At 49.8% G+C, this 11,906-nt stretch overlaps 1 protein-coding gene across 4 annotated transcripts in view; it reads left to right on the top strand.

The window, feature by feature from the left end:
• Positions 1-3,020: 3,020 nt before the first annotated feature.
• The window catches only part of nrp2a (neuropilin 2a), a 51,751-nt gene continuing 42,865 nt past the window's right edge, over positions 3,021-11,906 (top strand). For all 4 annotated transcript variants that reach the window (XM_031851734.1, XM_031851735.1, XM_031851733.1 and 1 more), the window contains exons 1-2: positions 3,021-3,861; positions 11,417-11,594. In XM_031851734.1, coding sequence (XP_031707594.1) covers positions 3,786-3,861; positions 11,417-11,594 — 254 coding nt within the window. In that variant the 5' untranslated portion in view covers positions 3,021-3,785. The remainder of the gene's footprint in view (positions 3,862-11,416; positions 11,595-11,906) is intronic.

Raw genomic sequence — 11,906 nt, 5'->3', positions numbered from 1 at the left:
GAGCTGTTTCTGGTATTGAAGGTAGCACATACAGAAGGGAGGAAAGGGAGGAAAGGGAGGAGGAGTGAGGGTGAGACAGCAGCCAGACACCAGATGTTTCCATACAATCCAGCAGAAGCAAGATTAGTGTATGCCTTACGGTGGCTTGAAGTGTGTGTGTGTGTGTGTGTGTGTGTGTAATTATTACCCTGGCTAGGGCATGCCCATAGCCTGGGTGGCCCATCAGGAATTTGACGGTGGCAGTAAGTCTAGAAATAGCACAAGATGTGAGCGCTTCGGGCCCTCCTGGTGAGAGCAGGCACATTCTTCCTCGCTGGAGGAATCGGTGTATTTGTAAAAATATCACAAGGCGGACGAGGGAGCGCGCACCTCGTTGTGCTTACGAGATAAAGATCAGATCAAACTTTAATGATCCCAAGGGGAAATTGGGTCACTGCGGCAGCAAAGGAAAGTGTGAAGATAAAAAAAGAAATGCAACAAACAGAACAGTTTGAAGATTAAAGATGCAGCATTTTAACACGGGGCTCCTATAGGCTTTGAAAGAGATCTGCCTCTAACCTGTGTGTGTGTGTGTGTGTGTGTGTGTGTGTGTGTGTGTGTGTGTAACAGTCCATGTCCTTAAAAATGGATGGAAAGCTGTGATATTTGCTAGCTGAGCTGTCACAGTGAATACCAAAGGGGATCACAAAACTCCTTCCTTGACCCTTGATGTGCTCTCAATGCCCTCATGCCCTCCCCCCCACACACACACACACACACACACACACACTCGAGATGGTGAAAGGGTCAAGTCGAGGCTATCTCTAGCTCATCTCCCCCACCATTAGATCTAAAACCGTGTCCGTCGGTGATGAAGAGAGGAAAGCCGAAGGCCTCTCCAAGAGACGACTAGACATTCGCACAGTTTCCTCCTCGAACCTGCAGCCGGCTGACTGGAGAAACGGGAGAGGCGGGGGGGAGGAGAGGTGGTGAGAGAGTGAAAGAGGTCGAGAGATGTGTGAGACAGAGACTGGGGGAGAGAAAGAGAAAGAGAGGGAGAGTTATCAGTCATGCTGTCAGTCTCCGGGGCAGGTTGTGATAAGAGAGGCAGTATGGCAGCGGTTGCTATCTATCGCTCCCTCTCTGTCGCTCTCTCTCTCTCTCACACACACACACACACACACACACACGCACAAAACGGGGGAGAAAGACCCTGTTGTGTTCCCCTCCACCACCCACGGGTGAATGCAGCCCAGGTGTGCTGGACTGTATGGCAGTCATTTGTCGACTGTATTTTCAGGGCAGGGGGAGACGACAGAGGGAATACTATGATAAATGTCTATACTGCTCCTCTTTATTTATACAAAGAGAAGAAGAACTGGGGAGTGAATGTGTTCCACTCTCATACTGCAGGTAAGTAAAGAAAAAATGGTATCACCCAATTGGATTTATGAAGGCGACAGTGTTCCCTCGTGGGATCAACACAACATTTCCTCTCTCTCTTTCTCTGGTTCTCCAGTGGACTGTTGCCCTCCATTAGCCATGCGTTGACCCAATATTACTGGGGGAGTTGAGGGCCGACGGTGCAGGCAGAGATGTTGACAAATGGGGGAGAGGAGTATCAAATGACCCCTGGGGACTGGGAGAGAGGGACAGAGCAGAGTAAGAAGTGACCCAGTGTTGCTTGAAGGTCTCATAGTGGCTGTATTCTCTCTCTCTTTATCTCTCTTTATCTCGCTCTGTCTCATGTGAAAGGGTCATCGCGGAGGGGGGGGGGGTTAAGTGAAGATCGCCCTACGCTCATCAAAAAGAGTTTAATCAATGCCCACTCATCGATACACACATACAGCCAAAACAACACAAAGTAGCACTTGGCAAACTGGTATACACCAGTGCCGAACCCCCCCCCCCCCCCCCCCCCCGCTCCCCCAGAGGCTCAGATTAGCCAATCACAGTGACGTCTGACAGCCGCCGCACCCTCGGGCGAGAGGTGGGCTTAAAGAAAAGACTGACAGGCCGCAAGAAAGCTGCAAGTTGATGGCATCTAGTCAACCTGTGGGGGTGCAGAGCAGCAGGGGATGACAGTTGACGGAAGTGACAGGCAGACGGCAGCCTGTCACACAACCTTCTGTCAAGGGCATTGGGGGTTCTTTTCTTGACTTTGTTTGCGGCTCACGGCTGTCATGGGAGAACAAGATGACGGAGACTCTGAAAGCGTATTATTTTCTGATCACCGTTAAGTTAAAAAAGTCGGTATAAGAGGTAAAAAGTTCATGCAGCAAGGTGCGCCGTGTGTTACATTGCCCCCTAAAGTTTCCTGTGTGCCCTGACCTGCAGGAATGCGCCTAGCCGCTCCAAATAAAGATGCCAGCGAGGCTGCATACTGTACCTCGCTGCACAGCCAGGCCTCAGCCAGGCCCTTACATTACACGGTAACACAAGCCAGAGGCAGGGCACATGGGCTGGACGCCGGAGAGGCCCTTCTCAGCAGATTATTTTGGGCTCACTAGCTGTGTCATTATACGGCCTCCCGCTCTGTATTTAGGCCTGCTGATTGCAGGGCAGAGATTGGGGCAGGGCTGAGGCGGTGGTCTCCCTCCGTTGAGTTGAGGGCTCTGACATTGGCTGCAGGGCGTTTGATGTGTTTAGTGGTGAAAGGTGGCCTTGTGCCATGTTTGCTGCGCTGCCACCCCTTACCCCAGTGAGACACTCCTCCCTGCCTCTCTCTCCCTTTCTCTCTCAGTCGTCGGTTTTTCCTCTCCCTCCTCTCCCCCCTCTGTGTTCCTTTTGAAGGCAGCCTCAGGAGAAGCTCTGCATCCTGGTTTACCATTACAATGTCTTATCTGTGGAAGAGCTCATATCTGTGGGATCTTCTGAAAGAGAGAGGGGGGCACGTGCCCCCACCCCTACACCTCCTTCTCCCACCCTCTCTCTCTCTCTCACTCTCCCTCCCAATGATCAGCGACCTACGGGAGGGGGCGGAGCCGAGGCGCCGTGACTGTAACGCGATAGCTGCTCGGCTCAAAAGCGCGATCACTCCAGCACACACACACACACACTCACTACGCACGCCTCCCAGACGTGTCCACAGGACACACGCCGGTCCGGTGTCAGGCTATACGGAGCTGCTACCAGAAAGAAGCAAGACACACAGGAGAGACGAGCGGTGCCGCAGGAGGGTGCACGGTATCTTTGTTTTTTGGAGAGCAAAAGCGCAACACCTTTTTCTTATGTCTTATTCTGTGAGCATTACAAAAAACAGCTACTGACATTCTGACTCATGCTTCCTTGAGAGCTGCGACTGTGGACTTGCTATACTACCAAGCCTCTACAGGAGGACCGACCCTCGTGTGCGCAAAATACGCGGGGACGCATAGAGGGTTGATACGGGGGACTGAGAGGCTCTCAGTCGGAACTTGACGCACCCTGGAGCCGCTGTCTCTGGAGCGCAGCTATCGCCCGAAGCCTCCCAGCTGCGGAGCGCACGCCGTATTGATCAAGGAGTTTGTTTGTCTGTTCACTATATTTTTGGATGAGGTTGAGTGGCATCGCTCCACTAAATGGACAGACTTAAAAGGCAAATATAATTCCATCAATGACATGTAGTTGGCACACAATTTCCTCCATCAATGGTTTGATAAACGCCGTGGGATTATTCCTGAAGTGGTCTCGATTTGAGTGCTGCCAGCGGTTTCTGGTCCTATAGGGGTGTGGATTTTTTTTTTGGAGGAACAGCAGCATTTATATTGTTCGAGGTGGAAACGTTATAAACTTAAAGCTCGCCGCGAGTTTCTGCATCATCCAAGATGGATTTTGAGTCATCGCTGATTGGATTTTTAATTGCAATGTGTCATCTGGCATTGAGAGTCAGAGGCGAAGATGGTGAGTTTTGGTCACTTCTTTCATTTTGACGCACGCGTGGTCTGTCTCCACCAAAACACGCCAAAAGGAAAACAAATAACATTGCAAATCACAGTCTAAACATTTGGTTTAATCTGCTGGATTTATACGTATCTATGTATTTTTCAGGAGATCCCTATCATGTATTTCACATTATTTCAATAATAGCCTGCATGGTAAAGGCATTGTGCACCAATAACCCGTAAATATGGGGGTAAGGATATATATATATATATTTAGTGTGTGTGAACCACAACCAAGATGACTTTTTAAATTAAAGTCTGACTAATTCAGCCCCGTGCCAGGCCAGCTGTTACACGTTTAAAACTAAAGAACATGAAATATTTAGAGGATCGGAAACAGTTATCTGTCCCAGCTCGTAGGGGAGCTGCTCACTGGACTGTGAATGAGCTGATTATATGCATATATCTCATTGTTTACCCCGAGTTTTCCCCTTGTTTTTCTGCGATTTAATTATTCATCAAGGGAAATAAACAAACCCGTGCCTGATTAAAGTGATTTCTCACATCCGGATGAGAACAGGTTTTTAGGCGTAGGCTTCACTATCACCTGCTGCTTTGTGAATTCGCCGGTGTCCAAGAAACCGTGCGTAAAAGCTACACTGTCATCGTCGGATTCCACTAATAAGACTGTAATCATCACCATTACAATCATTATCTTCATCAGCCACCACAAGTCCCCCTCCTTCATTATCTCGTCTTGCTCCTTAGGGTTGTCTGTGCAGGGTGAAGTCAGGGTTGCGGGGGCTGAGCGCCCGGCAGCTCCAGGCGGCGGGCGCACCGTCACCTCCTCCGTGCGCTCTCAGCAATCAAATAACTATAAGCAGGGAGATTATAGTGCAGGGTGAGCCGCCCTGCAGCTGGTGGGGATTCAGCGCCTTGCTTTAAGGCACTTAAACAGGGCTAATTCTTCCCGTAACGCGCGGAAGCGGCACTGAGAGAGAGCGACGCTCAAGTCTGAAACAGCGCCAAATGTATTTAGAAGCCTCATTAAATGTGGATTTAACACCAGGGAGCACAGTAGTCCAACTGGTGTCAGGATCCCATAATCGCAATAATGACTTTTTTGCTTCATTATGTCACCAGAAATGTGCGGGATGGTGGTGGGGAACGGTTGTACGTCGGGGGCCACCACACAGAGAAGTGACGCCACCGGTGGGGATGACACATGGCCTTTAGCTCACGCGCTTAGCTGCTGTAGCGCTCTTGTTGCTTTTACTGCGGTTTTACTGCGGTTTTACTCTCTGTGTCACAGTTTATATTTATATAATATGGATGCGCGTTTACATGTGGCTGGAGTGTTCCTCTCCACCAGGAGTATAGGCGGGGTGACGAGCTGTTCCTGATCCCATCATGACTGTTGAGTCTTTGCAACACCACCCACTGGAAGCCGAGCTCTGTTCCCTTCACATGGGCTCTTCCTCTTGTTTAGGCTACTTGTTGTAAATAGGACAGTCAGCCCAGCCGTCCCTCTCAATGTCGGTGCGTGTTTGTGTTTCATGGCTGCCTGTGCACCCCTTGATCAGAGACAGATGTGGGCCTCTTGGCAGCCATCAGGCAAGCAAGAAGCTAGTCCCCCTCCCTCCCTCCCACCCTCAACTCCCTCTCTCTCTCTCTCTCCCTCTCTCTCTCTTTCCCCTGCCAAGACACTGCACCACATGTCCCTGCCTCTATGCTCCCCTCAAGAGCCACATTACACACAGATGCCAGAGGAAAGAGAGACTGAAGGGGAACAGAACGGAGACAGAACTCGGAGGTTCTGAGAGGAGGAGGGTGCAGCCGAGAGAGAGAGAGATGTGAGGGGACAGAGAGACAGTGATTGCAGAGAAGAATGGAAGCGAAGCTAAGGCACAGAGAATCCACCGGGTCCTAATGTGAAGAAACAGAAGGGAACAAGGAGGAGGAGGACTTTGGGGGAGGTGGGTTGTGCATCAGAGGAAAAGGGCGACATCAAAGCGTGCAGGGGTCACACAGTTAAAAGGGCACTGGATTTAGAGGGAACACATCGGTTCATGAAGCGACACTTGTCTGGTGTGACACAGCTTAAGTGTGGTTAGAATCTACCATTGAGAAAAACAGACTGTTACAAAATGGAATTCAAGCACATTGGCATGACAATAAAGGTTTCTGCTTTTGATGATCGACTCCATCTGGTTTGAGATGGAGTAGAGAGTAGCAAAAACTTCCCCTTAAAAAATACAATGTGGTGGAACAAAAATGATGCACGCCCGAGGTGTAAACCTTACACAGTCTGAAAAGCTTGATGACCCATGAGAGATGTTTGGTGCTTGGACATTTCCAGCTGTGGCCTGCTGTTCCCTGCTGGTGGCGTCCTCATGTGGCACGAAAAAAAGCTCCCTTTTTTTGCTGCACTCTTTATATCCGCAGCAGAAGGACTTCCGATCCACTTGTACTGTAATCACAATAGTTTGACTCAGTGACACGTGCATCAATTACTCCCGACCACAAGCATTAATATTCAGGTCATTAAGCATCTCATTTGCGTGTTTATTGAGTGGGCTGCTGTGCATCCTCTCCACCTATGGTATCGACTTCCTCCAGAGTTGGATTTCTATTCATTTAATCATTTCTTTTCCAAATGTTAGGTCCTGGCTGAATGGACTTTGTCGTTTTTGATCTTCTCTGTTGGTCTTTCTTTAAACGGTTCTCTATTTGTTTTGCGCCTTCGGCCTTTCCCCCCCCCCCCCCCCCCCCCCCCCCCCCCCCCTCTCCTCTGCAACCACGCCATTCAATTCTTTGCATTTCTCTGTGTTTTAATCTGGCCCAGTCTCAGAGGTATCAGCTGCGAAAACAAGGTCACCTATTAGCATTCATAGCCGAAGACCGACCGAGCGGCCCGTTCAATACCAGTCAGGTATAGTCGCAGGCTCACGCTAAGCTCTGGAGCAGCCCGCCGAACTTGGGGTGAAATTAAAAACAAGACCCCCATAAATAAAACAGAGCCGGGTCTTTCACTATGGCGCATTAGCCGCAGAGGGGAGGGGGGGTCTTAACGGGTGCTCAGGGACGGGTTTACATGGGAGCTGGAGGAGAGGCAAAGTCAAGAGGCAAAGTGTTTTAAATTCACTGTAAGTCACGAGTGGGGGTTAAAGAGGAGAGGGTAACACGAGGAAAGAGTTAAGAGTGTGAATTAAAAGGAACCGCTTTTGTGGGAACTGCAATTCTCCCCAGAAATGCTTTCTCTAAGCAGTCAGTTCCACTGAAAGGTAACATTCTGTAAGGTGGTGTGTGTGTGTGGGGGGCAACAAATCACCAAGACTCTTGCAGCAGAGCTCAATTCTTCACAGCTCCCCCCTCGCTGATGTCGGCTCAGCCGTTTCCACTCTTTAGGCAGGGAAACCTTCTGTGAGACGCGCTTCGGCTGTGCAGGTTCGAGACAAAAGAGCTCGCCGAGGGAGAAGAGGGACATGATACTGTAGTCAGTCAGTCAGTCAGTCAGGTAGCGTTTAGGATTAGGCCCACACCACTACACCCCCCCTGCACCAGCAACCATCTGTTCACGCGATTGATCCATTGGACCATTGATCACCACGGCCAGCGCTGTGCATTTAGCTGATTAGCACGGGGGCACTTATCCTGTTAGGGAGGGAGGAGGAGAAAGAGAGAAAGGAAAGGAGACAGAGAGGGAGGGAAGGAGGATTTGGGGATATTTACCAGCCTTTCATGTAGCTTTAAACACATTTAACACTGTTAAACAAAAAGCTTTTGTCTGGGCTGATTGTTGTTTGGGCAATTTTCATGTGTTCTGGTAGATAACTATCTGCGGAAAATCGTCATCCCACCGGTGCATAAAGGTGTTCGAGCTCAGGGCGACAAAAGTGAATCTCTCTTCCTCGCCCTCCCTCCTCATCCTCCTCTCCCTCTGCTTGGGTCCAGTCTAGTGTGGAATGGGTGAGATTAAAAGCAGTCAGAGAGACAACCCCTGCTCTTGACTGAATGGATGAGTGCGGCCCACTCTCCCCTCTCATTCCCTCACTCTGGGCGATAGCACTTTTTAATTAAGGTGGGTGGGTGGGGGGGGGGGCACTAGGAATGATGGAGGGATTTATCAGCGCCTCTCTCCTCACACTCGCAGCTTATCCCAGAGCATGACGCCATACTTCTCCCGATAAGGCGGATAATAGAAATGAGAGCGCGGGGCGTGCACACACACACACACACACACACACACACACGAGCTAAGACATGCAGACATATGCACATTTTCCCAGATAATGAAGATAAAGGCACTCGTGGCTCGTACAAAGACGTCTTCTGGGTTTGACTTGATCTAGAGTGACTAGAAAATGTGCATGCACAGATCTCACTTAACATTCACTTCATTGACAGAATCTGCGCTGCAAACAAATGATGTGGCTGCATGTAGAGACACACACACACACACACGCACACACACATTCGTAATATTCTTTTGCATTTCAATTTCCTCCAGAATAAAACACACGTTTGCAAATACACGCTCGCTCTTACATACAGTGTGCACACACACATAGTGCCAACATTGTTCTCATGTAGCCTAATAGAAGTTAGGTCCCCGCATGGTAGAAACATATGAGGGGCTTGTGAGTGTATGTGTGTGTGTGTGTGTAGACAGATTGGCTCCTCTAGTAGAAGAGACAGTGTAATTCATGAAGCCCGCTGGCAGCTCCTGAGTGCTTCCTCTGTGTTACTCATCCAACACCACAAGTTCTGTTCTCACCAAGACATTCTGCTTAGCAGTGAAACACACACAACGCACACACACACACACACACACATGTCGTGTATACATATCCAACTAATTACCGCGGACATCCAAGCAATTAGGGAAAAATACACACATCTGTCGTCAGAAAATCTTCTCATTCATTTAGATCAGATATATTGCTGCTGCATCCCCATCATATTTTATTTTTCTTAGTAGAAGCAGCAAACAAACACCCACCAACACACGCGCACACACACACACACTCTCACACACATGTTGCTAGTGCTAGTGTGTGTGTGTGAGCTGACTGACAGAGGTTTCCCATGGGGTCAGTGTCTACAGGGAGCTGCTGGATAGCAGGCATGTCTTAATGAGGCTCGTCAGGCTCTCTGCACACACACACACACACACACACACACACACTCGCTCCCTCTCTTCACTCACTCACTGCATCCTTCTATCTCTTCCTCGCCCTCTGTATTTCTCCTTCCTCATCACCTTTTGTCGCCTCCCTCCCTTCCTCCCTCCTTCCCTCCCTCCCTCCCTCCCTCCCTTCCTCCCTCCCTTCCTCACTCTCTGCCTGTCACCCGTCCTCTCTCCTCCTCACTCTTCCCACCTAGGTCCTCGCACCCGTCCGTCGTACATCAACCCCACCCACCGCCTTCACCCTCGTCCCCGTCCGATCAATCTTCCCCCTTCTTCCTCAATCCGTCTTTTATCCATCGCCTCACTGTCTCTCCTCCCCGTTCCAATCCCTCTCTCCCTTTCATCCTCTCCTTCACCTCTTCCATTTTCCTTCCCGCTGTAATCCCCCCCCCACACCCCACACTTCAACCCTCTCGCCTCCACCTCCTCCACTTCATCCTTCCCGGAGGCCATTGAATGGGCAGCTCAGGGAAAGTGTTGAGGCTGCAGGATTCCCCCCAAACGTCTTAATCTGCCTGCTGATAGCCTCCTGCACACCGTTCCCTCCATAGGCTTCCCAACAATGACTGTTTGTCTGCACAGCCGCAGCAGATGAAGAGATGTCTGTGTGTGTGAGTGTGTGTGTGTGTGTCATTCTTTGCCATACCAGCTATCTTTTTGAAATGTTTCAGTTTGCTGTTTTCCCCACCTCTGTCGGCCCCTGTGATTGACAGGCCCTCTGTATGTATGTGTGCGTGCGTGGGAGGCCGTTTGAACACGGAGCTTTGGCTGTGTGTGTGTGTGTGTGTGTGTGTGTAAAAGCGTGGGTGTGTGTTTAAGCGCACACGCGCGTGTATCTGCGCGCATGCTCGTGGACGGCTGGAGTCGCGCTCTCGCACGAAAAATCACCGGCAGCTGTGTGCGCCTGGTGTGTGTGAGCGTGGGCATCGCTCCTCTCCAGCAACAAAGTGAGGAAGCCATCGCCGCTCTATCAAATGTCAGAGAATCTTAAGTGTGCCTTTTAAGCACAATAGGCGGTGGAAATGTCAACACTTGAAGGGTCTATTACACTTCAAGCCTTTGGTGCTGTGTGTGTTTTTTCTCCTTTCTTTCTTTTCCGCTTCCTGTATTGATGCTTTCACAGACATTTGAAAGAAACAGGCAGGAATATCAACCCATTTCTGTCAAGAATAGATGCATCTCAGCGGCTGAGTGGTTAAGCCCACCATTTGGCGGTGCATTGTTCATGACAGCATACCATAAGCTTTAGTTTCTTGCCTGATATAGCCGCTTTCCTTCCTCTGGATGTTGTTTTCCTTATTTGGCCGACGCACGCCAGCCACAATATTAAGAAAACATTTGTCGCTTTGAGTTCAATATCACAAAGTTCATTACATTTAGAGATCCCCCCCCGGCATCAGCAACCACACACACAGAGGTAGAACCACCCCCCTGCTGTTGTCATGGAGAACACGTTGCTCCTTTGCCTCCGTGGAGAATAATAATGCCTGCAAATCTATTGCAATGCAAGAGTAATAAAGGAGCCATTGTGCACAACGTCGCGCCTCTGTGTGTGTGTGTGTGTGTGTGTGTGTGTGTGCGTGCACATGCAGAATACATGTTTCTTTTGTATGTGCATGCGAGTTTATGTGTTTAGCGTGTTTATGGGAGATAACGCGGCGCACGAGAGCTGCCTTAGCTGTCAGGGCGTGAGCAGAGAATAGGGCCCTTTGTTGCCGCGCGAGCGTCTCATTACAGAGTCGGGGTGACCCCCCAGAACCCCGCTAGACAGGCCGTCTGCGTGTCACTTCCTGTCGAAGCCTGCCGAGCGATGCCATTGGCAGGCTATTGTTCCTGGGAGAGCGTGATAGGATCGGGGAATGTGTCCTAATGTTTGCAGATTGGCTTGCCGGAGCAACAATTACACTTGGTGAACGCTCCCGACGGGGGACCGAGAGAGAGATAAGAGCCTGGGTGTGGAAGAGGGTGAAAAAAGGCTCTGTGTGTTTCTCTCCATGTGTGTGTGTGTGTGTGTGTGTGTGTGAGTGCACTGCCCAACAAATGCAGCATTGATGATCTTTTATTGTTTTAATAGCTTACCCATGTGGTCCCACTCGCATTGACAATGCACAATGGAGAAGTTTTTCCAATTTCCTCCAAACTGACGGCCTAAATTGCTTTCTTTGTTTTACTGCTCATTTGTTGCTCATCACAGCTTCATGCAAAGAAACGAGATAAATCACAGAGCGTCCTCTGAGCCGCTGTCATTTACCGGGGATTTATTTGGCGTGACGCCGGCCTGCCATGCAAATGCCAGATGTAGGAATGTATGTTTAGAATAGAAATGTAGTTCACTGAATTTAACAATCATTAACTGTACCCCGCCCTTGCGTCTCTCTCACAGCGGCAGAGTGCGGAGGCGTCTTCGATGCCAGCGAGGCCGGTTACATCACCTCCCCCGGTTATCCTCTGGAGTACCCGCCTCACCAGAACTGCCACTGGATCATCACGGCGCCGGAGCCGTCGCAGCGCATCGTCCTCAACTTCAACCCACACTTTGAGATAGAGAGGCTGGACTGCAAGTAAGAACGGGGGTGGGGGTGCAAATGAGAGAATGGTGGCAGAGATGGAGTCATATCTGAAACAAATAAGTCTTCATGGTGTACAATTATTCTGGATGAATGATGATTTGTGTTGACATTTTGATTAGTATGCTGCAAAGGCATTTGCATCTCGAATAAGCAATTTCCTGTTAAAGCACCTTTTTTATTATTGTTCACTGCCGGCGGTTTGGCTTGAACCCAAGTCGTTGAAACATTTTCCACATTTTGACCACAACAGGTCAGTTGCAAAGGAAATTTTAATTGCCGGTACAAGCTTTCTGCAGAACACAG

Source organism: Anarrhichthys ocellatus, unplaced genomic scaffold (genome assembly GCF_004355925.1).
Source record: "Anarrhichthys ocellatus isolate YVR2014 unplaced genomic scaffold, GSC_Weel_1.0 scaffold12, whole genome shotgun sequence".
In the NCBI taxonomy this organism is placed as follows: domain Eukaryota; kingdom Metazoa; phylum Chordata; class Actinopteri; order Perciformes; family Anarhichadidae; genus Anarrhichthys; species Anarrhichthys ocellatus.
This window is presented reverse-complemented; position numbering and strand designations above follow the sequence as displayed.